The sequence below is a fragment of the Pseudorca crassidens genome, chromosome 4 (genome assembly GCF_039906515.1).
Source record: "Pseudorca crassidens isolate mPseCra1 chromosome 4, mPseCra1.hap1, whole genome shotgun sequence".
Classification (NCBI taxonomy): domain Eukaryota; kingdom Metazoa; phylum Chordata; class Mammalia; order Artiodactyla; family Delphinidae; genus Pseudorca; species Pseudorca crassidens.
In genome coordinates, this window is record NC_090299.1 from 18,307,681 (window position 1) to 18,334,639 (window position 26,959).

Here is a 26,959-nt window from a genome sequence, read left to right on the forward strand (position 1 = left end):
AGATTTCTCTCTTGACAGAACCTCAGAAAGCTTAGTAGAAGCAGTTGAAATGGCAAACTGTTGTCCTTTAACTCTCAGCCAATAGGCTCTTTTGCATTCATTCAATCATTCTCAGCAAGTTTTCTGAAGAATTCCTACTGAGAAGTCATACAGAGCACAGAAGGCCACGGAAAATTTCTTTTTGTGGAAATATGCAAATTAAAAAAGATGTTATTTTTTTAAATGTGGAGCAAAGCCAAAAAATGTTTCTTCACTTACAGTGGAAATTGGGGAGAATACAGCAGTGAACAAAACAGAGAAAAACCCCTGCACACGTGAAGCAGTGGGGACCAGAGAAACAAGAAACTAATACAAAGTAAAATAAAGAAGTAGCTTATGACATCCACTTGCCGCTAAACAAACTTAACACATTTAATCCAAAATCTGTAATAAATGAGCGTATATCATACATTCAGCTCAGTCCAGTGTTACACTAAATCCTCCTTGGTTTAATATCCTTAAACTCTATACCCACAAACATTCTCCTAGTGCTGGCATCTCTGAGGAAAGGAAGAGAGCCATGAGGCTGCTTTTGCAAATGTTGGACTCAACTGCTGTGGGAAGGAACTGCCACTGATGGGGTTAAAAAAACAGCTGTGCTCAGGTGATGCTCAGGGAACAGGCAGGGAGGACACAGGGAGCCCACAGGAAACAACAGAAAGGAACAAGTTCCATCTTCTACTCCAGCCTCGCAGTCTTCCTCTAGCGCCCCCTACTGGCATGGCTATTAGGGCATCAGCTGGCAACGAAGGAATGTGGTTTGTTGAGTACCAGCCTCAGCACCACAAAGCAAAGTTTAGAAGGTTGAGTTTGGAGATGGCAGAAAAGAACTTAACGGACACACTTATTGTATTAAAATTTCTTTTGGAAAAAGCCACGTAAAGTATGTAACATACTGTAAACACCATTAACCTTTATCGCTCCATTGAGATAGTTTCCCTGCTTCTGGAAAATGTCTTCTTTTTCCACTTATAAGGTATCCTTTTGAGCTCCCTGTGTTCTCTTCCTTTTCCTGTTCCCTTCATGGAGAGACTAGTCAAGGATCCTTTTTTTTTTTTTTTTTTTTTTTTTTACCGGTACGCGGGCCTCTCACTGCTGTGGCCTCTCCCGTTGCGGAGCACAGGCTCCGGACGCGCAGGCTCAGCGGCCATGGCTCACGGGCCCAGCCGCTCCGCGGCATGTGGGATCTTCCCGGACCGCGGCACGAACCCGTGTCCCCTGCATCGGCAGGCGGACTCTCAACCACTGCGCCACCAGGGGAGCCCCCAAGGATCAACTTTACTGAACTCTAGGGCTTGTAAAGGTAATAGGCTCCTTTAAGACTGGAATATAATATTTCCGGAACCTTGATAATCTAAGAGCAGTTTTGAAACTTCCTGATGTGGTTTACTGTTGTTCTCAAGGTAGAAGAGAAGTTTACCTCTAGGGGAAAGATTTTGGTTTAAAAAAAATCTTCATGTACATTTTAGATATTCAAAAATTAAAACAAAAATCTTTCTAGAATGAAAATTTGGGGGACAGTTGAGTTAGATGACTCTGCACCATAGATGACAGTGGCTTCCATGGTGGGCAGAATGGCAGAAATTACTCTGTGTCCTGATTGGGGCACACAGTGAAGGACACTGCAGTTAGCATGTGATAGGCTGGTTCTTTTGACAGGGTAGTAGAAAGAGATCATTTGCCCATGGAGGAACACGGGTACAGACTCTAGGAGCCCTGATATCCAGTATGAAACTAAAATGTTTTCATCATTGTAATGGTTCTCTATTATCAGTTTTCTAAAACGTCACAGCCTAGCCTTAGCCTATGCACTGGGGGAGTTGAGGTAAGGTCGCTGTCTAAACTGGGGGGAAGAAAGAGGGAGAGCAGCACGGAGCTGGAGGAACCTGTTGGTGGGGGATGAGTGGACAGCAAGGAACTGGTACTAAGCTACTGCCATTATGTACTTAACAAACATTGAAGTCTGTTAATGGGGGAGCCCCAGAAAATACTTGAAGAGGCAAAATCAGTAGAATGGACTTTTGGTTATTGGAGGACGAAGGCTTAAAGACATAAATTGGGTACAAAAGAAAATGCGAACTTACTTTGTCGTAACAGCCAGTGAGGTCTGAGGCTGTATTAGTTGCATCATAATCCCTCAGTGAATTACCTCGGGTTTTTTTTACTCTACTTCCGTGTATGCCTTCATTGGCTGGCACTCAAGGAGTTAAGATGAACAACTGCTCTAGCTTCTGATATTTATTTATTATTAGTTTTTACACACTAAAAATATTTTTATTTCCAAGTCGTCCTGGATGAAACACAGATGGGGATATCGATTTTACAACAAAATTAGAAAATCACTTCTGATATTTAATTATGTTACTGCCCATTGGCTTAGGATGACTATTTTTAGCACGTTAATGTTATCTTTACTTTGTTAAAAAATGAGAAACGGATGTTGAATTCCATAAAACTGAGCGCATTGTCTTCTACTTTGATCTATTAATATGCTAAATTATTATGATTTTGAGTCCTCATTTTTTAAAGTACTTCTTTTAAAGATTTTGATATGTAGCTAGCGAAGGGGGGCTGGCAGCATGCTAGTCATAGCAAGAATTCGGATTTCTTTTGCTTTATGCTCTGAAACAGTTTAAATAGCATAACAAGGATCAGGTTGAAGATCTAAATGAATTTTTGCCTATAAAACCATCTGTGCTTAAAATGTTTTGAGAGGTAGCTATATGGAAATGAACCATAAATTTTGATGTAAGTATTTTCATTATTATTTTCCAGATATTCCACTATTTTGATTTTGACTTCTTCTTTGATCAAAGAATTATTTCAAAATGAATTTTGAACTTCTGCGTAGTTGGTGTTTTTTGTTATTATTGTTGTTTCTACATTTCTTATTTTCAGTTTTATTGCATGGTGATTATAGAGCACATTTTCAAGTTGGTCCAAATTGTACCTGACAGATAGCCTTTGACATATTTAACATGCAGTGCCCTCACCCAAAACGATATCAAAAAAATTATTGCCTTCTCCACCTCCAGCCAACTAGACCTAATAATAGTAACAACTGGTCTCAACCAGCCTTACCTGGCATTTCCACACATTTGCACCCCAGCACACATTAAACCAGAGTGATATTTTCTATTTGCATACGCAATCCTACGATCAATTCCCAACAAACTAGGAGGAGTCCTAGCACTGCTACTCTCAATCCTTGTTCTAATATTCATCCCAATACTTCACACATCTAAACAACGAAGCATAATATTCCGACCCTTTAGCCAACTCTTATTCTGAGTACCACTTGCAGATCTCCTAACTCTAACATGAATTGGAGGCCAACCCGTAGAACACCCATGGTTTATCTGTTCTCTAACGGCAGCATGGATGAGCTCTACTTTTCTTTCTTTTAATTTCCTTGAGCTTTGCTGTGTGTGATACTTTAAACATCTTCCCAGGGACGTTTCTCACTAAGTCTTGAAAGAAGAGTCTACACATTTCCCAATGATTTTGTGAACCATTAAAAACCTTGTAAATTTGTCTGCTTCAATTTGCTAGTGAATTCTGTTCCCCAAAAGAGACCCCCACCAAAGATGCAGGCTACTGGGTTATATTTGACATAGACGTTAGGTAAAGTCTATCCATGCACACAACTGGTATAATGAAAACGGAAGGAAGGAAGGCAAATCATTTGGAGAACTAGAATTTCTACGTCAACCGTATTTGGAAACTCCTGTTAATTCCGTAAGTGCTTTGGTGCGTGCCCATCTTTAAAGGAGGACTCAGAGAAACGTGACAGAATGAACCACGCCTCTAACAACCTCACATTCAGGAATTTAAGTAACAACAGGCCAGGGAAATTATTTTATTCTACCTTTAGAGCAACTTTTCTATAGCCTTCCCCTGATTAAGATAAATGAAACATACACTCAGGTTTGGTTTTTCTATAAATTCAATAATTATTTTTCCAAAATGGAAAGCTTATACATTATTTTTAAAACCTGTTTTACATATTAGCAATAACAGAGAACTGAATATTTTTCAAACTAAGTTAGGGTGGTCGGTATTAAGCTTAAAAATACATTTTCTTGGTCACAAAGAAGTAAAAGTTAGAAGCCATTCTTCTAAGTTTTGTTGTTAGAAGGAAACATTAATTTCACTATTCAAACTAAAATCCCTTGGCGCGCTGCAAAAAGCTCGTCAATGTGAATATCCCCAAACCCTGGAAAGAATCTGAACCAATGACAAACTTTTGACCAAACAGATGCCAAAATACCAAAAAGACAGGAAGCGATAGGCATTTTCTTTCCTTGCTGAACTTAAACTTTCCATGAATTATACTGTGTATTCAGTCACAAACTATCCCAGATAATAGGATCATACACTATTTTTAAGTCCATAAACATGAGATTCTGGAATTAGAAGTCAGACCACCATGGACCAAACAGGGTAAACTCTAATCAGCAACACCTGACCTGCTCCTTTGTGTGGCTCAGACCTTTACCGTTACTGTTGTAGAAAGGGCACAAACTTCAAATCAAGGACTATCATTGCCTTTTCCACAGTAATAATTAGCTACCTAAAGATATAAAATATAATTGGTTTGGAATAGACTAAAGATGTAGTGCTCTACAATCTTTTCAAGTTCTTAAATTCCAACTCTTTGCATGATCACAGTGCCATGGAAACAGATGTCTGACTCCCAGATTTAATTTCTCCCACCCGCTGCAAGACATGTAGCACCTAAACACTAACTTTCACCAATTTCTTCCAGCCTCACAAGGAAAAATATTGTTTTTCTATTTCTTTAATTTTGTATCAGTTTGAGATGATGGATGTTCGCTAAGCTAATTGTGGTCATCATCTCATGATGTAAGTCAAATCATTATGCTGCACACTTTAAACTTATACAGTGCTCTAGGTCAATTATATCTCAATAAAACTGGAAATTAAAAAAAGTTAGTAGAGGGCTTCCCTGGTGGCGCAGTGGTTGAGAGTCCGCCTGCCGATGCAGGGGACACGGGTTCGTGCCGCGGTCCGGGAAGATCCCACATGCCGCGGAGCGGCTGGGCCCGTGAGCCATGGCCGCTGAGCCTGCGCGTCCGGAGCCTGTGCTCCGCAACGGGAGAGGCCACAGCAGTGAGAGGCCCGCGTACCGCAAAAAGAAGGAAAAAAAAAAAAAAAAAGCTAGTAGAAAACAAAAAAATTCTTTCAGCTTGTCTCCTGGGTCATAAAAGCCTGATCTCTTATTTCCCTGCTTGCATTTTATTCCATCATACCCGGTACCCCTGATTTTCCAGACACATGGAATTGTGGGCGTTGTGGATTGCACTGGAAGTCCATGGAACGGGGTGAATAGGATTGTGATGTTAGTTAGAATGCAGAACATGGCTATAGGTGCATTTTGCCCTTGCACCGTAACATGTCAGTTTAAAGTCATCTCTTAAAAGTTGTCATAAAATACTTAGGCATGCAAAAAGTATAGACTGTATTACAATCAACATCTGTATTCCCATCACTCAGCTTAAGATATGAAACATTTCAACTTCTCTCCCCTGAGGAAATTCCTTCCCAGTACTTGGTGCTTTATGTTTCCATTCACGTAGTCTTTTACTACATGTCCGCAGAAACAACATATTATTTTGCATGCCTTAAATGTTAAATAAATATTGTTAAGTATGCTTATGAAACATTCTTTTTGCTTTTGAGATTCCTCTGTTTTACATACAGCTTTTTTTTCTTTTTTTTAACTGCCACGGGTACCGTATTGTATGAGTATTCCATAGAAATCCATTGTTACTGATGGATATTTAGATTGTTTCCAGTTTCTTACTACTTACAAATAATGGTGCTATGATTTTCTCATTCATTACTTTATTGAATAGCTTGCTCTGAGATACACACTTGAAGAACTGTTGGGATTACAGGGTTATTAGACATGCCAGTTGTTTTCCAAAGTGGCTGCACGAATTTATACTCTGCCAGCAGAGCGTGACGCTCCACTGCTCCGTATCCTTTGGGATTATGAACTCTGTAAGCAGGGTTTTAGCTGCTGGAATCCTCTGTGGCCAGGGTGAGGATATATTCCTCCAACTAGTGCAACTGCTAGTCACCCAAAGGATATTTCTAGCCTGGATTCTGTCTTCATGTTTATTTCTAGGTTTTGAGCTCTGTGTCAGAGTTTGCGTGAATTCAAACCCTGAAGCCATGGTCGGGTGAGCCCATAGTCAAGCCTCTCTTTTATTCCAAAGCACAGACCAAGTCAAGAGAAGTTCCTTGTGGTCTCCCTGGCCTGTGGGAGGATGTCTAGTCTGCCCTTACACTGAAGGTGTTGGTCTTTAAAGATCTCAACATTATGTATGGGGCTCAGTCTCAACTTCAAACATTGTATGGGCTGAAGGGTCTGAGTGGCCATTAACACCTAAACTCCTTGCTGACGAGGTTGCCCTCCTCCTCCCCAGTACCCAGCCCCAGCCCCAGAGCCTCAGTGTTGGTTCAAGCTTATTGTTCTGGTTTTTCGTTTATTGGCAATGGGATTTAATTTTCCTGTTTAGGCCTTTGGGGATAAGTTTTTCTCTTATTTTCTTGTGCCCCAGCACTTAGAGGGAAGTTACGGTCTCCTAATGACTAAAGGGATAATGGGAAGCACAAAAGTAACTTTGAGGTTCTATTTTTTTTTTTTTTTTTTGCGGTACGCGGGCCTCTCACTGTTGTGGCCTCTCCCGTTGCGGAGCACAGGCCCTGGATACGCAGGCCCAGCGGCCATGGCTCACGGGCCCAGCCGCTCCTTCCCGGACCGGGGCACGAACCCATGTCCCCTGCATCGGCAGGCGGACTCTCAACCACTGCGCCACCAGGGAAGCCCTGAGGTTCTATTTATTTCAATGGGTAAGCCTTATTTTCTAAATCAAGAGAGTCCAACAGAACTTTCTGAGTGATGGAAATGTTCTACAATCTATTCTGTCCAATATGGCAGACACTTGTCACATGTGGCCTTTGAACATTTGGAATGTGGCTAACCTGTCTGATGAACTATATTTTTAATATTATTTAATTTTAATTAAAATCTCAAATAGCCATGTGACTAGTGACTATTTTATTTGACAGCACATTTATATATATATACTTTTGGCCGCACACGGCCTGTGGGATCTTAGTTCCCTGACCAGGGATTGAACCCAGGCCCTCGGAAGTGAAAGCGCAGAGTCCTAACCACTGGACGGCCAGGGAATTCCCAGCACATTTCTAAATAGTAGTAACATTCTTCGTCCCTTGGGTGGTTTTATGTACTAATAAACCAATGTAGTCTGGGTAAAAACCCCTTGCAAATCTACTTTTTAAAAAAAATTTATTTATTTTTGTTTATGATTTTTGGCTGTGTTGGGTCTTCGTTGCTGCACGCGGGCTTTCTCTAGTTGTGGCGAGCGGGGGCTACTCTTTGTTGCGGTGTGCGGGTTTCTCATTGCGGTGGCTTCTCTTGTTGTGGAGCACGGGCTCTAGGTGCACACGGGCTTCAGGAGATGCGGAGTGTGGGCTCAGTAGTTGTGGCTCGCAGGCTCTAGAGCGCAGGCTTCAGTGCTTGTGGTGCATGGGCTTAGTTGCTCCACGGCATGTGGGATCTTCCCGGACCAGGGCTCGAGCCCGTGTCCACTGTATTGGCAGGCGGGTTCTTAACCACTGCGCCACCGGAAGCCTGCACATCTATTTCTGATAGTCAAAGGATGAAACAGTTGAGATGTGATTTCAGAATGTCTACCACCACAAAACTGTACAGCCCTGTTATTTTGATAATCAGGTACTTCTCGCCTGACTTGTCTTTCTGGGAATTTTCAAAGATCTACAGTGACTGGGTTTAAGTGCACATTCTTCCCATTGCCAGCTTCTGAACTGGAAGTCAACCAATCAATTTCCAACAGCTTTTTCAAGGATATTTATGGATTATCAAAGTGTCAAGAAATCTCAAGGATAAATAATTTGGAGCATAAATACAGATATTTAGAATGCAATGTTAGACAACATGATGAAGAGTACAAGTTGGTTTTTCTTTGAACTGAAGAAGTTTATTGGTAACCTGGAAATGCATACAAGTTAAAACATGAATACCTCATATGGTTAATTTATAGCATTTTTATGAAAACAAGAAAAAGAAAAAAAAAACACAAGTACTTCTAGGTCTGGACTGGGCTTATATTTCCAATTTTTTAAACTTCCAAAGGCCATTACAGTATGTGAAATAACTCTCAATTCTTTTTTTAATTGCCATAAGTAGAGGTTAAGAAGGCTAAAGCGAAAATGTTAAGTCTGAATTATAATGAGAACAAATATGTATTTGGAAACAAGGTCACATAAGCCTAGCTGGTGCTTTAGCCATTTCATGGGCTGGTCTTCAAAATTAAAGGTTTGTAAATAATTTTCACCGCGCTTTCATCTACACGCATCTTCTATGTTCTTTTATAAAACTGATGCCCACAGTTTTGGTATTTGGAAATGCACTGAAATGGATTCTGGAGTAAGGAAAGCATTTCATGGGAGGAATGAACCAGGTCAAATTAATGAAAAAGCTAAAAGTTTGCCTTTTAAAACTCAGCACACATTTCCGGATAAAACTGACTTAAACTCTTGTCCAGAGATTTTTCATGGATATTTTCATTGTTGCCATATGATTCAAGATGTCTATAAGAACTGAGGCCCCTCAATCTAGTCAACGTATTTCAGACATTTTGCTTATCAAGGGCTATTCTGACACTCTTTAAAAAAGAAACAAGTTTTCTCTAGAAAGTACTTTTAGCATAATGAATATGTATACTTTCTCAAAGCGCATGCAGCCCACTCTTGTCTTGATAATCTTCATAGAAACGTCTCAACGATTCAGGAAGTCTGGGTGTCACGGTGCTCAAGGCTTGAGTAAAGTGTTTTTTCATAATGCAGTTGGCTTGAATGTCTTCTTCCAGAGCCAGAAGGGCTGCCTCTCTACATACGGCTATAATCTGAAACAATACAAACAAACAAAAACAAAAACAACAACAAAAAAAGGAGAGAGAAAACAATCAATACTGTTTTTTAGAAATGTTAACATTTCAAATATTCATCCGTGGTAACTTCTACAACTAAAAGCCTATCCCTAAAATTTATCTTTGGGAGTCATTCCACTTAAGTTTTCAAAAGGATAAAAAGTAATCACCTTCATTTCAAAACAACATATTAAGTACCGAGATCCAGGAGCGGCAAAAAGATATATGTTATGGCCTTTGCTCTTAAGGAGCTTACAATTGTAAAGGTGGAGCAGACGTGCAGGCACAGACCTCTAACACGGGGTGACAAAGGATGAGTGTGTCTGTGGTGGTGGGGTGGACGGGGAGAAGCCCGGTGATGAGGGGAGGGCCGGGGAAGGAGGCACTGATGTAGAGTGAGGACCTGCACATCAGCACACCTTGTCACAGCACAGAATTTCCACATTCCTTTCAACCTTTGATCTATTACCAACATGTAAAAGCATTTCTTTATGTGCATCTCCTTAATGAGTTCTTAAATCTTAGGAATATCAGAGTTGTCTCCGTTTACTTTGGAGAGCTGCATTAGAACAGAGAAGTGAATTCTGTTTACTCAGCGAGGAAAGCTGGGAGAATTGAAAAGAAGCTGGGGAGGGGGTGGAGTGGATGCTAGAGGGAGGGAGGAGAGAGTGCGCGGTAGGAAAACGGAAGGGAGGAAGGTTCAAGTCTTGAATCCTGAAATGTGTTTTAAGCTCTCTGGACTTCAGACAGCGGAAGCGGGCTGATGCCAGTGTCATTCTAAAGACACATTACTGTGGTGAAAAGAGCCTGTGGGATGAAAAGAGATATTGTGATTTTCAGGGCAACAGGGAAAACAGTGATTGATATTGACTGCACCCTTATATCGGTAAATGAAAGGGCCAGCTGAAACACATTTGTCCGGCCATTCAGCATATTTTCTCTGTTTGTTCACTTACTGAAAAGAGTTCCTCTGCTTATGCTGGGCTAATGGCTGCCAAAGCAGTTTAGTAGCTCTTTAGGGGATTTAGCAGCATGTTTAGGGAGCTTTCAGAAAAACATGCATAGATTTAGATGGCTTTGTCAAGTTACGACAATGTAACCGTTAGTTCTGGGCTTCGTTAATGGGCACTGAAGTCGACTATAGTGGTTATGCATGTTAATGCTTTTCCAAAAAGAATGGCTACCAACTTGTTGAAGGAAAAAACAAAACTTCTAAGGATTAGCGAAACAACTTCATCACATATTCTGGTGCAAAAAGGGCTATTTGAAAATCAGATGTGATATTTAATAAGCACAGTAAAAGCACATAAAACGCCCCCATGGCAAACTGGTTCTATTCTGTTCCAAAGGAACCTTAGGGACCTCCAGAAGGAGGTGAAGAGACCAAGTACGGAGAGCTCCATCCCCTCCTCCCCTCCATCTGAGCAGCACTTCTTTCATCTGTGCAAGAATCTGAAGCGATGGTTGCAAGGCTGAAAAGTAGGAAGAAGAATCACTGGAAGGGCCAAAGAGGACTGAATTTCCTGCTTGCTGGTACAGTTCTAGCTGCTTCTCTGAGACAGTACAGGAAAGGTTTCCACTGTGTGGCTCCCCCCTCAGGCTAAGTCGGGTAGAGAGGTTGCCACCACTGGGCCAATGCCATGTCTTGCACACTTCATACCTGACACTTCCCTCAGAGAATACTGGACCCAGCACATAACGGGTCCAGTACACTGGACTGAACACCTACCATGTGTGCTAGACAATTACTAATGACTTCACTAATTAATTGCTGTGGGACTTGTGCGCCCAGGTTTTGTACATGCAGTGACCCCCTTGTAGAGGTGTGTGTGGAGCCTGATGGAAGCATGGCAAATAGGGTGGTGGTGAGTGGCGGGGGAGGGAGGTTGGGTTGGGCTGAGGAAGGAAGGGGAGGCGCAAGGCTGCCTGGAACCCTTCAAAACTCCTGGAATTTGGTTCATGTGGCCGGGTGGCTAATATTGCTGGCGCATTTGAGAAAGTGAACCAACAGTCTAGTAAGGCTTCCTCTCTCAATACACAGTAGTCAAACTGGGAGAAGAAGAAACGATTATACTCCTCTAATAACTGGAATCTCAAGTAGCCTAACATGGCAAGGTAGGGAAATGCAGGTAGTGGGAAGAGAGGTCATGAGGCCTCGAAGGCCGCCCTTGGGGTCGGCTCCCCTGAGCAGTTCCTCTTTGCAGATCAACCTTCCTTCCTTCATATCTGCATCTATAGATTCTCCTCTAAGCTGTAAACTACTCTTTGCCCTTAGCTTCTACGGCAGTGGCAGGGGGGGCACTGGTGGTGGTCAGAGCAGTAACTGCCATTTGAAAGCTGGATGTTGGTAACTTGGGGCCTTCGGTATATGTTAACATTTCACAGTAATTTGCCAACTATATTGAATACTGGCCTGACCCTTAATTAACAATTTCTACAGAATTGTGAGGTATAGAAAACTTGGACAGAGTTTTGACTAAAGTGCTAAGAAATGTTTGGATTAGACAGAGATGACCTTTAGAATCTCTGGGAGACAACGACAAGGGAAACAGAGCAGCTGAATACTGGTACTCAAGCACCTCATATGAAGCTGTCTTCCGTTGTGTAGAAGGAGCCCAGCTGTTTGCAGTTCTAGCGTGGCTGAGGGCTGCCTGAATTCAACACTTGCTTCAATAAACCTTATCCTGTTTCTTTTTATTTACAAGGGATGCCCTGAAGAACCAGTCAATTAGGCAATCCTTTCTGCCACTTTTATTTTCCTATCATATTTGCTTAGCAATATACAACAAGTAATTGAGAGGAAATAGAACTCTACTCATAATTAACCCGTCACTCATCAATCAACGTCCACTGAATGGCTGGTTACTCTGTGCAACAACTAGGTGAGGCCAGCCGGAGGGTCCAGAGATGTCCAAGACATAGCATTAAGAGGTACCACTAGCAAGGCAAAAGGAAAGTGCTTTGGTATGGAAAGAAGGAAGAAATTATTGGTTCATAAACTGGAGTGGGAAGGACAGAATTTAGATATGCACACAGGAAAGGAAGGGCATTCTGAGCAGAAGAAATAAAGTGAGCAAGGTGGGGAGAAAGAAACCGGGAATTACAAGGATCTAGCCTCAGTATCCCAAATGGAGGGGGTAAAAAAAAAAAAAAAGAGTAATTCTATCATGAAAATGTCACTAAAAATAACAATGATAGTTTTCAGAAGTCACGTGGGCCATAATGACAGTAAAGGCTAGTCGATGACAGTCATCTCTAATGCTCTAAACCCAACTCACAAGCAGATGACGCACTAGCAGCTGACAGAGCATAACTCCTAAAAGATCCTTTGTTCTTATTTTTTTCCCCATAAAAGGGCTTTTTAGTAGAAATTCCAAAAGGAAAAACATTAATCAGATTATTGGTTCTTCTCTCCTAACTTCGATAAGAAGACAGGCCCGGAAATGCAAGTATTCTTAGGAGATCCATTTCATGATGGCTGGTTTCTATTTGCCCTGGGTCATTTATTTTGGCGTGAGTTCCAAGATACCATGCTTCCCAAGAAAAGTGCAGCTTTCCTGCTTGTTTTCATGGCCCATGCCAGCATTCCCCTTGACATATCAGTGTCTTTTCAGAGGAAGAAGTATTTCATGATCAAATAGGTTTTAGGTAACACTGTATATACTCTGTCTCCCACAAAGCACAGCAGAATGCTAAAGGTTTCTGTGAGGCCTAGCAGTGATGACCTGCTTAATTCTTTTAAGCTGATGTTTCCCACAGAACTTTCCACCTGTCCTCTGTTTTTGGCAGAACACCTACATATGGTTACCTTTAGGGCTACTGCTGACCTTCAGCACGCACTCTGGGAGGTGCTCACCCACACCAAGCAGCTCAATCTTGCCTAGCTTATATCCTTTTTTCTTTTGCTCTCGCCTATTCCAGCATAGAGAGAAAGGGGAAAGGGCTGAGCAAGAGAGACTGGAGGAGGACCAGTCTGTTTAACGGAGTCAAAAGGCAGCAGCCACAGCACACACTTGTGCCCTGGACCTGCACGTAGTCCACGCGCATTTGTTGAATTGAATTGAACAGTTCCTTAACTATCCACAGATTTTCCAAAAATGCATGTTATATATATATTTCTAACATTTGGCCAATATCTTGTAATATTTTTACTTAAGTTCCATATGACCTAGACTTTGTCAGTTACATTTAAGTTTTTGGAATGATAAACTCAGTAAGGAAAATTATTTAACACTGTGATGTATGTTCATTTTAAGCAAACGTTTCGGTCTGGGGCCCTACTTTGAATCTAGTTCTTTCCTTAGAAGTAACAGAAATTTTAGCAAGAATACAAGTATGCCTGTTAGTTTGAGGGGTGCTTCCTTAGGTATCAAAATTTGTTATACAGGGACAGGAAATTTCTTCCCGTGTTGTCATGGGGGAGAAAACCGCACTTTAACTGAGAAAGATTCCCCCAAATTTACCCACAATGCAGTAATATATATTGGTTTACAGAACCAAAGTGGAAGATTTGTTTAAAAAATTGTGCAAATGGTTATCTATTGTCTCACTTGATGAAAGTAATCTGGCATCAGTTAATTACTGAAGACTTTTCGGTATTAAGCTTGGAAAGGTGAGTTCTTTTCAGATAAATTTGCTAATACACCTCTCTATTTGGGAATGAATACTATGGAAGCTGAGAAGAAGGACCTTCAGTTGAAACTAGGACCTTTCTCATTACTCTCTCTAAAGTTTGTAAGAAAATTGAATGAGTGTATGTATATGTATATATACATCTACAGTATATACAGGGACCACACAGCTCATCCTTCTGCTGGCATCACTTTTGAAAGCACACGGAGTCTGGGACTGTTTCAGCGATGGGGGAATTCAGATGAATTTTCCCCATGAGGCCCCAGAAGAACCTCACTGAGGGGTGTAGACAAACATGCAAATTTGAGTCACAGACTGTCTGGAATGTTTAACCCGTTTAGAAAGAAAACTCTTGGCACTTAGGTGCCTTAACATCTTTGGCAAAAAGGATTTTGGAAGCTTTCCCCTAATCCCTTCACCATCTTGTCTGTCCTCTTCCCCCAAAGGCTGCAGACTAGATCATTTAAATGAATTTTTAGCCAATTACCAGTCAGGTTGTTTTTGCCATTAGGCTGTGAAAGCAAAATGTTTTGGCTGGCTCTGTAAAGCCAGCGTGTATTTACAGAATACACAGAGCGTGTATTCTGTGTTGTTTTAAAGAATAGATACGGGGCTTCCCTGGTGGCGCAGTGGTTGAGAGTCCGCCTGCCGATGCTGCCGATGCAGGGGACGCGGGTTCGTGCCCCGGTCCGGGAGGATCCCACATGCCGCGGAGCGGCTGCGCCCGTGGGCCGTGGCCGCTGAGCCTGCGCATCCGGAGCCTGTGCTCCGCAACGGGAGGGGCCACGGCAGTGAGAGGCCCGCGTACCACAAAAAAAAAAAAAAAAAAAAAAAAAAAAGAATAGATACGTGCTTTGCTGAAAGGTGAAAATGTTATCTGTTTGGGGAAATGAGTAAACAAGACAAAAGACTAGCAGAGTGGGCCTAAGGTCTCACTGTCAGAGCGACTAAGACAGGCTGTGTTTCAGTGGCCGTGACACCCAGTTTTTGGTGCCAACGTCACAAATCCTCTTTCCATTCGTTCAGCAGTAATAATAGATCTATCAGATATCTGAAAAATAACAAAATAAGCAAGAAATCTCTATATGAAAGATTTAGGCATATTTGAGATGAGCTCCTAAAAGGTAAGAAAGGAAAAGACTTTTATGAAAATGTTTAGAAATCCTCAAAACAAAGTCACTGAGGAAAACAGTAATTGTTTTCAATTGCTGGAAAAAACGTAACTCGGCAATGTAAGCAACGGGACATATGAGTATGAATTTTCATGCTATGCTTGCCCTCTGAAAAAGCAGTGCCTTTAGAACAACAATACAGAAATAACTGGATTACGTGAGACAACTCCCCTTGTGAGGGGTGTGGAGAGGCAACTTCCCAGGGTGAGAAGGCTCTTGACCATTGAACCTTGGGAAATCTAATTACCTCACTTTTAAATGCAAAAGGGCAAAAGAGGCAATTGTGCAGAATTCTGAATGCCACGAAGAATAAGAACAATGTCTTACTTCACTGTGGAAAAAAAACCCGAAACCTCTTATACACAGCCTACGGTTCTTTGCCTCAATCCATGAAACAAGAAGAGTTTAAACAGGTGGCTCAGCTTTGTGAAACAGAAACAGGCTCATTGCGAAAATTAAAACCAACATGGTTTCTAAACAGGCAGCGGCAATTTTTTAAAACGACGTGATTAAGAATGACAGTCAAGGCAAAAACTGTTTACCAAAAACTAATCAACAGGAAGGAAAACCTGAAAATGTCGGGCACTATCTTGGGTATTCATTCCTCCTGTGCTGTGACCCTTCCCTTGTTCTTTTCAGTTTCACAGCAGCACTACAAGTTCTCCGGGTGCACTGAGATGAGGAACCCAATAAAACTTCAAGCACAGTCATTTCCATTCCAGATGAGGCCTGGGTAGTAGCCTGCACTTCTTTTCTATTGACTGTAAACAGATCACGACAGTGACAACAGGAACACCACCCTTGAGGGCATGTAAGCCTGGGAAGAAGGGCTGCTGCCCCAAGTAGGCCTAGGAGCTGCTCGCTTCCAACAGGGATGCTGAGATTCTAACGCAACCGCCACTACTAAGCTCCTAACTACCTCTCAGAGCTTATCTGTATCCTCCAGGAAAACGGAAGGGTAACAAACTTCTGAAGGCGGCTTAAACAACCAACTGAAGTTCTGTTTGGTTCCCATCACCCCATCCTGCAGGCACAGAGTGTACTCAGATCTGTGGAGAAAAAGAAGTCAGTGATTTTAAATGTGCCAGAAGAGGAGGCTTATTTATAGGGAGACCTCAGATGATAAAAAAAGTGGCTCCGGAGAGCTGAGTTCACTTACCTACTTTAATCAGCACATGTCAGGGCTGCTTTTTAAATAGTTCATAGGAAACCTACAACTGCATCCTAGGGACAGGAATTTATGGGTACAAGGAAATGAACATGCGTGAGTAGGTGAACTGCACAGTAGAGAGTAGGCTACATGGGGAGACGGAGCCGGAGAAGAGAGACGCCCCCAGGCCCCTTCTTGGGCAACTACACGCCGGATCCACAGAGGCAGGGCTCCCCTCTGTCCGCCGCTCCTGATGTTCGGCGCGAAGAAAGCTTGCCTCCCAGTGAGGCCTAAATGTGCTTTTCAGCTTCTTTGTATTTCAAGTGTACTAAACAGCTTTAAAGAATCCACCAAAAGGAATGCGCTGCGGTGCTCTAAAAAGTCTTAGGTACTTTCAGGAAAGTGGTTTTGCTAAAAGCATCTTCTGTCTGGAACACCTGTGCCCTGCTGCGCCTAATTGGGCTGCAGCTGGCGCTGACTGTAGCGAGGGGCGGGGGACGTGGTGCGCGCTCAGCCCCCCGCCCCTCGCTTTCCTTTTCACTTTCACAGCCCCGCGACCAACTTCCCCTACGTGTCTGAGGGATTAGGAACCCAGCAGAGAGCGGAGTCCTGCTGTTTGCGAATAGCCTGCACTGGAGGTGCTTCAAGGAGGAGGCTACCTGGGAGATTATGTGCTCACGCGGACGCCGAGGACCCATTCTCCCCGGCCCCATTGAGACGCGGTGAAAGCTGGCTGAGTGGCCGGGCCTGAAAGATGTGACTGAGGGGACCGCAGCAGTTTCCTGGCCATAGAGCAGCAGATGGAGTCAGACTGCCACAGGCGCAAACGCCGCCAGGGGTGCCCCGAACTGCCGAGAACGCAGAGCAGAGCAGAGCACAGCGCCAGCCGGGGAAGTGAACTGGAGGGAAGCAAGCGGCGTTTATTCATAGCTCTTTAAAATACCACCTCAGCGAGCGTGGGAGGCTAGAAGTGAGAATTTTGGAGGGCAAGTTTCAGATTTAAGGAATCACCGAACTACTGCTCTTGGATTGTCTGCAAAATAAGCTTTATGATACGAATCCATCTGGGATTATGTGAAGATCATACAATCTAGAGTGCCATACAGAGTACAGAGTCAAAAGGAAAGAATTTCTAGAAGCCTAGTGATGTTAGAGAAGGGAAACCCCTGGGTTGCTTAATTCTGCTGATGTAAGTTATTATGAGGTCTCTAAAATATATAGCTGAAGTATATGTACATCCAGTCATTATTACTTGCATGGAGAAACCCATAACTGTTTTTGTTTTTTTTAAATTTACAAAAGAATTGATCACCCCACAGAGGGAAAGAGCTGGGGTTTTTATTCTTATTGTTTCTACAACCAACTGCAGCTGTGGGAACTTTAAAAGTTTCTAACATTAATTGAACCCATAACAAGATAAAAAGGAGTATTTTTAGTTTTGAAGAACACGCCAACTGGTACGGGTATAGAGAGAACAAGAACCTCGTGGTAGGGAAGGAGAGGGGTGAGAAAGGCAAACAGATGCTGGGAGGCCTCCATTCATCCATTTACTCAACAAATCTTTACTGACCACCTACAAGGCTCCAGGCCCTGGGGAACAGGGCAGTGAAGAAAACAAAGTCCCACCTTCATGCGACAAGATGGTGCAAAGTACTGGTTTAACGTACTTGCCCTTCAAGGTTCAGTGTGACTGTTTCCACTGAGAGGCGCTCCCAGCGGCAACTTCACTACCTCCCCACACCTGGATGCTTTAGGATCCCTTGCCTTATGGTCTGGTGGCAGCCTGTACTACTGTTCTGTCATATCACAATTGTCAGGTAGAGAGTTATTAGTGGTAAATGTCTGCCTCCTCACTAGATTACAAGTTCCATGTAGGCTCGCCAGCCTTGGCCCTGCTGTACTCCCCAAACGTACCAAGCCCCTTGACCTTCGGGAGTCTACAAAAAGGTCTACTGCTGAGCTCACCTCTGAACAGAGATGTAGTTTTTACATTTTTTTGTTTTAAATACACACAAACACACATACACATGCAGCTCTTGCTGTGACAACTGGAGCCAAGATAACTGCCCACTGTAGACCAAAAAAGCAATAATGTCTGGGGCACAATGGGTCATCTAGGTGTGTATTTGTGAGCCCTTCGGGGGCGTGCTGATGACCAAGTTACGCCCAGAAGGCTACTGAAGCTCTTGCAAGAGGCACCAAACTTTGGGTAAAAAGCACTTAGGAATGGGAGAGCTAGGCCCCCCGCAAAGAGGAGAGAAGGGCACAACAGGGGATATTCTAGGGAGAGGGGACCAAGCAAAGTTCAGCTAGCTCTAGGACTCCTCTCGAAGTCTGGAGGGTTGGATCCTCCCTGCCAGTGTTGTGGGAGCTTGGGAAGCAGTGGCTGGGGGAAGGTGTAAGCAGGGGTGTTAAGCCAGTTTTAATATACCCCGTGTTTCATCATCTGCCAACCGTCTTCACTGCAAACTCCCACATCATGCCCCACCAACACACACAGAAAAATGCCTCCTTTGAAACTCCAGAGCTTTGGGGTTGCTCTGGGTAGCCTTCCCTGGATCTTGTCTAGCTTGGGATTCTGGACTCTGACCACAGAATGGAGTATTTGGGAGTTAGTACCTTTTACGCCTTTTTTTTTTCCGAGATATAATTGACATAGAACATTACATTAGTTTCAGGAGTACAACATAATGGTTCACTATATGTATATGATGTGAAATGATCACCACAATCAGTTATTTCTTTTTCTTGTGGTAAGAACTTTTAAGATCTACTCTCTCTGCAACTTTCAAATTCACAACACAGTGTTATTAACTATAGTTACCATGCTGTGCGCTACGCATCCCCAGGACTCACTCATTTTATAAGTGGAAGTTTCACCTTTTGATCGCCTTCACCTCCCACACCCATATAATATATATAATGAACTCGTTTCTCCTTTCCCATTCTCTGAGCAGCTGCAGGCTGGTCCTGCTTAATCAGCAGCCTTGCCTGCCATCCTTAAAGTCATTTTAAAGAGTATGGTATGGTGTTAATGGTTATCTGTGTTAAATAGAAAAAAATGACTTGACAATACTTAGCTAGCTAAGGAGCATCTGAAGACAGGTCCCAGTAAGCAAACGCTAAGTATACCATTAGCTCATGACAGGGAGTGAGAAGACAACATGATTATTTATCTTACACTTATTTTACAGATGTCATTCTCATTGACAGTAGTATTGTCCCGAAAGAAAGGAAAGCTCTTCTTTCCCAATAGCATATAAATAAAAAAAGGATTTATATTAAGTGATATCACCATCAAATAAGATACTCTAAAATACCTAAGAGTATATATTCACATATCTTCTCTTTTACATTTTTAAGGTGGTCTCTGTTTCCTCTGACAGATAATCCTTATGTTGCTTATTAGCCATTTGTTTAGAAGCTCACATTATATTATTTTGTTTTAAACTCAAATAATAATAAAGCAACACTGTCTTATTTGTTACATGAACTGAATGCTATTTCAAGTATTACTTCACCAGTTTTGTGTGTTTATTGGCTATATAAGAAAGATTTTTAACCTAGGGTCCCTGGATAGCTAGATGGGTCTAAGAATATTCTGAAACCTATGGAAACTTTTATATGTAGAGAGACGGTTCAAAGCTTTCATCATATTCTAAGAGAGAACCATAACCCCAAAAGGGTTAAGAACTACTGCTCTATAGTAACTACACTTCAAATCCTCTTAACTCCTATGACTCCTTCATTGTAATATCTATCTTCCCCTTTCCAGATGACTTAGGCCAGAATGCAACTGGGCTAGAACTACTACAGCTGGGGAGTACAGAAGTTACGAAGTAGAGCTGATCATAGTAAAGACAAGTAGTTTTTACTTTCTTAGACCTTCCTCTTGTACCCTGGAACAATTCAACAACTGCCTCTAGGTATAACTAAGTGCTTATTTAGGTCTTTATTGACATGAAGAGGAACTAAAGATCTATATCCTATTTCATTTATTGAAAAAAAAAGGTAGGATAATAAGACACTAAGACTGCAAATTTAAGCATATTAGTTAAGGAATACAAAACCCAAGTTCCCAAGTTAAGATCAGCATTTACAAGTGGCACGTATTAACGATGTGTAATTTTAGATTACCCATTAAGTGAATTTTAAAATTTAAATATATGTGGGTTTTGATATTTGGTAATAACATTACACACTAGGGTATTTAGAAACTGAGGAAGTCGTTTTCTTATCTGAAAAACTATCTGGCCTGTTGTCTTATAAGGAATGAGATGCACTTTGAACTATTTCTTGAATGTCCATTAAAAAGGAAAAAAAAAAAAGAGCTCTGATTTTACTGATTTAAAAGCCAGTAGCAAGATACAGTGCTTGCCTTTTAACAATTAAAAAATTATATATGTAATATAACTTAAAAAGAAATTACAAATACTTGTAAAAGCCACATTGGCTAATCATTTTTTCATTACCGTTACTCTTAATCCAGATGCAGAAGAAGAATAAAGATGATTCAGTTTATGAAGGCTTTAACCAAAACATTCATGTTTTTTTCTTCTGATCATTGAGTCCATTACTTAATGGCCTATGAAACGTAAACATTCTTTCTCAACTACTGTTACCTAAACTCCTTTACAAGAATTCTAATGAGAGAACAAGGTTTGTGACAAGTTCAGCAATGAAAAGAGCCAGAAAGTCTCCATTTGTAAAGAATAAACTAAAAACTGTGAGAAAGGCCATAAAAGCAATCCACAGATATGGAAAGGGTTGTGGAAAAAGGAGAACAGATGACACTACTTGTTGATAATGAAGAAATCACATTCAATATTTTTTTAATTTAAAAGATGTATTAGATTGTCACTTGGTGGGACTGGTTTGTTATGAGAAATGCAACAGTTGGTATATTTAAGGAGCTAATGGTGAATTTTTAAAGCACAGATTATTCATCTACAGTTTTTAAAATCTAAAGATGTAACATTTAGTAAATTTGAGTAGGTCTATTTAGTAAATCTCATGACTGTACCCATACATTTCACCTCATCATTTTAAACTAACCGTCAAATTTCTAACCATCAAAAAACTTATCATTGGAAAGAGACCAGTAGATATTTCTAACTGAACAGAATTTTTTTTCACGGAGGTGAGTCAACTGGACACAAGGGGATTACGATACAATGGAAACTATTTTGCAATCTCAGTCAATGTATCCTCTATTATGAATGATAAAATATACACATAAAAGCACCCTACAATGTTGTAAAGAGGAGCAAGTGCCAAGAATTTCCTCTTAAGGGCTGTACTTTTTCAGTTGGAGATCTAATCACGAAACTTAAGATAGGCTACCCCTTGGTAACAAGCACCTCCGTTTTATTGTGCTGGCATCTAACTGGAAATAAACCCATACCATCTTTGATACAGTGTGTTCAAATATCTTCTGTACATATTTTATAATTACAGTGAAGAATGTGAGAGTCAGGAGAAATTCTGAGTTATTTTACAGGTCTGTCCTGCTCTCCCCCACCAACTAACTCTGTTCTCTTTGAAATAAAATATCTACATTCACACACCCATAACCCCCCTCATCTGCAGATGCAATATTAAGTTCACAAGATGTAGCATGAGTTTCAGCACTATATTAAAGTGTGAAGTACATTTTACTATCATTAGTTCGAAGCCCAGCATTTGTAAATCTTTTAAAATTAACTAGGCTGTTAAGATCCCATCACTCTGGCAGCAACCCAGCATAGCTGTGCCTTTAACAAAAGAATTCTGTAATAAAACGAGATTTTACATGCTGAAACAAAATATTTTAAACCATCTTTCTGCCAATTGCTCATTTTAGTAATATTTGTGGAATTTAACCCCTCCCCCCACATATACAAACGTTCCCAAGGAAGATTATGCTAAGTTTTGGGTTAACCTCTGAATTACTAACTTTTTATATCAATCTTTTAATGAACACTTTTATTTTCTTTAAGAAGGAACCCAAGTCTTTTTTTTTTTTTTTTTTTTGCGGTACGTGGGCCTCTCACTGTTGTGGCCTCTCCCGTTGCGGAGCACAGGCTCCGGACGCGCAGGCTCAGCGGCCATGGCTCACGAGCCCAGCCGCTCCGCGGCATGTGGGATCCTCCCGGACCAGGGCACGAACCCGCGTCCCCCGCATCGGCAGGCGGACTCCCGACCACTGCGCCACCAGGGAAGGCCGGAACCCAAGTCTTGAAAAGACTTTAAGGCATGTATTCTTTAACTGCTGTAACAAACAGGACCATGCTAACTTCAATCAGAAGGGACTAATGAGTAGTTTTCACACTACATATGTGAACGCCTCTTAGCAAGGTGGATTAAATTCTGCCTCAGCTTCTCTTAATGTCTCCAAATATTTGCAATCATCTGTGACATCTGCTGTGTATTAGTTGACTGCTAGGGACAGAAACTCAATTTGAATCAAAAGGGTAAATTCATTATAAGGCTATTATTGGATCTAACAGAACCTGAGGACAGTAGTGCGGCTGGGCCTCCACAGACCACCTGGACTGGTTCTCTGTCCACGATTTTGATCTATGCTTCTCTTTGTACTTCGTCTTTATTTCTCTCTCACCACATAGTGGTTTTCTCCACGTGGTAGAAAACACGACAATGCACAGTTTCTGTGTTTTACATCTTACAGCTTTAGCCACCAGACAGTCTACATATTCTCATTTTAGTAACCCAAACTCCTGTGGCACGTCTCCGAGCGGCTTGGCCCAGTCACTGCGGCTGGGGAAAGGGCATTATGATAGAGCCAAATTCAGGTAGGTCATTTCCTCTGCACCATATCAACCATGTGTGTGTTGTCACGTTGTGATGACAACTCTGTAGTTTTCTGGGGGGAGAAGGTGAAGATCCTTGGGACCCTGGAAGTATAGGCAACTGGAGCAGGCCTATGTTGGCTGGTTGAGGAATGAGAGAATGTTAAAAAGTGTCCTCTATTCTTCTCTACGTATATGTAACCTTGCGTTACTTATGCATTGCTTCGAATGCTGTCTTGGCAACACATTATCAAAACGTTCTGCTGAAAAGGTGCCAAATGGACCTCGTGCCCAGCAGTGCCCTGCCAACCATACTTCCAAAACAACAGTGCTCAGCATACCTCAGTGCGGCCAGCTGCTTCTAGCTGCCGTTTTCTTAGATCGTGCTGCTCATTAGGGGGTCCAGATAACATTCTGGGCTGTACAACTGATTTTCGGATCACAGGTTATCATCCAAAATATGATAAAGGTGGAGCTCCAGTGGCACCATCGGTTAGCACGCGGTACTTATACAAAATATGATAAAGTTGAAAAACCACAAGGTCCAACTTCTTTGGAAATGGTTATGCAATCTACAGGAAAACCTAAAGCTAGTGTTTTTGAATGATGATTCTAACACGGGTCATGGTCAAAGACAGATGTTATCTTTGTGTTAAATCCATTCTCCTTCTTAGCAACTAGAGAAGTCTCAATGAAAATCAGAAAAGCAAACAAAAACTCAACTTCCTTTGTGCGGGGAGGGGTGATATAGCTAATAGATTACAAAGCTCGAGTCTGGAGCTGTTCAGTTTGGAAGTTAATGGAAATTTTATTTGGAGACTAGTCCCTAAATTCAATTAAAATTGTGCATGTAACTAGAAACACGTGTCGACAAGACTTAAGGAGGGGAAGAATGAAATGGACAGTATTCCAAGTTTGGAAAACTTTGCCTTAATTCTTCCATTCTCAGTGTCTGAAAAATGATTTTAAGTGTCTTTCACACCAGCTCCACCCCACTCTGTAAACCTGACCAACTCTTTCTCTTGAGAATAGAGGTGAAAGGGGAGATAGATGAGATGGAGTCCTTAGTGAATATTTAAGGAGGGAATAATATATTTTTTTCCCCTCTCACTTAAACTTTTTTTTTAACTAGGAAAAACTCAAACATATACAATAGTAGAGAAAATAATGTACAGTGAACTCCATTCGCCTGTTACCTGGATTGCTCTGTCAAGATCATAAACCAATGGTAAATCCTCAGTTCTCAACTTACTTGATCTATCATTTGATATCAACCACCCCCTCCCACTTTCTTCAACAGGACACTGGAACACCTCACTCCCTTCACTCCAGCTACACTGGCTTCCTGACTATTCGTAAACATGGAAAAAGCTCAGTCTCGCTCAGATCACTTGCTCTTGTTGTCCCCCTTCTGGAATGCTCTTCTCTTGGATAACTAACTGCACAATTCACTTACCTCAGGTCTTTACTCAGTTGTCACCTTTTTCAGTGAGATTCTCCCTGGCCACCTCCTCCCTATAATCCTTTTCTCCTTCCCTGCTTTATCCTGCTCCTCCTCTGTTACTGTCATCTAATATATTACATTTTATTTTGTTGATGTCTTCTTTCTCCTCACAAAAATGAAGACCACAAATAGTACAGATTTTTGTTTCTTTTGTTTGTGCCTGGAAACTTACTTGGCAAATAGTAGTTGCTCAGTAAATATATGTTGAATGAATGAATGAGGACAAGTCTGATATTTGACTTAATGTTAACTAAAGTTAGGACTTTAGTCCTAACAGTTTGGTTTTTTACCAAATGTGGAATTTATGCCTTAGATCAGGTGCTGTATTTATCACTTTACATTGTTTATACTGCTTAGGCAGATTGTTAAGACTTAAAAAAAAAATACAAAACAACTATCCCACAAACTTCAGAACCAATGGACCTTTATGCTCATGTTCTAATCTAGATTCGGTAGAGCTAGCTTTGACTACTATTGATTTCAAGTGTGCTTTTGGCCAGCCTTCCACAAAATGGGGCTGCACTAAATACCTAGTAACCAAATAAAAACAGTAGAGATGAAGTAGAGATTAGAGCTAAATGGAATGTGAAATAAAGCTCTCAGCTGTGATACTATTTTATATTCCCGAGTGGTTGCAAATAATTCCTGAAAGTATTCGAAGTGTAAATTCAGTCTGTCCGTTGGCCACCCCCTCCCTTCCCGGACCCCATCACTACCCTAACCCAGGGTTCGCCGGAGAGGTAGCCTTAACTCAGGTGAAGCACACCTGGTTCAAAGCTGAGAACACCACCCGATACTGAACTCTGCAAAACTGCAGCTCCAAAAAGGCTTTCTGACTGATGAATGCCTGATCAGGGGAGATCTTAGTGACTTTCGGTGGCTGGTACTTTTAAAAAGTACTCCACGTGAAGTTATGCTGCTTTCCCAAGGCCTCAATGCCTGCCTGGTCGGTCAGTCAAATCCACTAGCTTCAGACTCCCCTGTTATAGAAGTTCAGATCAGCAACAGTACGACAACTCTTCTTCGACTTTCTCCTTCAAAAATCATCAGCAGAACCTGTTCTACATTCCTGGTCCTCTGAACAACAAAGCAGTTAGAGGTTATTGTAACCAGGATAATGTGTGATCTGTGAAGAAGTGATGCTTCTGAGAAGCAGAAAATCTGCTTTCCAGAAATATGTTTAGAGACAGAAAGGGTTTTGTAAGGAAAAACATAACGTAAAAAGAAAAACTGCTAGTTATATAAGCCAAAAAAACTGCAGTTGGCTTTGATTTTATAAGTCAGAAAGTATAAAAAGACAGAAATATTTTAATGTAAGAAAGTTTAAATATGTATTAATTTACCTTATTTTAAATATTTTACTACTGATAGCATTTATGTATCAAATACAAAGTAGTTTAGTAGTTTTTTTCAAAAATAAGAATTATTTCAGACTAGCTCTAAAAATATAGGTCCTTAAGTCTCTGAGAAATTAAAATGCAGTAATTTTAGAGGCTAGTTTCAAGATTCAGTGTGACACAATATAACAACAGGCAGAGACTTTTCAGTATGCTAATATTTGATTGAAATATGAATATATAGCTACAAACATACCCAGGTCTGAATCCCAAGAACACTGTGAAGCCAGTATTTCTTTAGGGGAGGAGAAGGGCTATTCTATTCAACTCAATTCATTTAGGAAAACCCATGCACAAGTCATTGTTCAACGCTCTTGGGGAGGGAATATAAAGACAAGCTGTAGGAGCCTAGAATTCAGAAGGGGAAATAAGACAATTGTGTAAATGCTTTTCAGAAAGTGAAGTAACTGACATATGAGAAACATAAAATGCTGGCGTGGGAGAATAATACTGATGATGATGATAATAGTTACCACTACTACCATCAGCACCACTACCAGTACCACTACTGACTGACTCCCAAATATTCTAGATCTTGACATGTCTAATCCATCCAACAGTCCAGTGAGGTAGGCAGCATTCCCCCTCCCCCACAATTTATAAATGCAGAAACTGACATTTAAAGCATTTAGGTAAATTTGCCCAATATCATACAATCAGGTAAGTGGTGACCCCAGTACCTTTGCTCTAAGTATATCAGGCTGTCCCCCACCGTAGCCTGGACGAGGAAGAGAAAATATCTACCATGAGCTTTAAAGGAATGTGAGAACGCAAAAATGCTGGTGTTGGCAGCAAGGCACTCCACGTGAAGGAACACTCCTGGGCAAGGCACAGAGGTGGCACAGGGTGGGCTATATTCTGTGAAAACTACTCGAAGTAGTTTCACAGGACTGCGGTGGTTTTCAAAGTACGCCCCTTGCAGCCTCCAGCTTCTCCTCAAATGTCTGAGGTACCGAGGAAGGATGAGAAGGAAAAGGCTAAGAGTGTAGGGGAAGAAGTGATCCACGGAACAGAACCTGGAGAACACTTCAGCTTAGTGTGATACAAGGAGAGAGTCTGTAAAGGACAGGAAGAACTAGAGGAATCTAAGAGAGTTCACATGGAAACCAGAAGAGCATTTCAGGAACGGGGTGTCAATTCTGGCAGATGGAGCAGAAAGGCCAGGCAAGCCGAGGACTCCAAGCTGGTTCTGGGCTGGAGATGAGGAAACAGTGGGTGAGATCAGCTCAGCGGTGTGGAGGGAGGGAGGGGCCAGGCTGCCAGGGTTTGAAG

At 41.6% G+C, this 26,959-nt stretch overlaps 1 protein-coding gene across 4 annotated transcripts in view; it reads right to left on the bottom strand.

Moving 5' to 3' along the window:
* Nucleotides 1–8,071: 8,071 nt before the first annotated feature.
* Nucleotides 8,072–26,959, bottom strand: part of AFG2A (AFG2 AAA ATPase homolog A) — a 348,590-nt gene continuing 329,702 nt past the window's right edge. For all 4 annotated transcript variants that reach the window (XM_067735130.1, XM_067735128.1, XM_067735129.1 and 1 more), the window contains one exon: nt 8,072–9,020. In XM_067735130.1, coding sequence (XP_067591231.1) covers nt 8,844–9,020 — 177 coding nt within the window. In that variant the 3' untranslated portion in view covers nt 8,072–8,843. The remainder of the gene's footprint in view (nt 9,021–26,959) is intronic.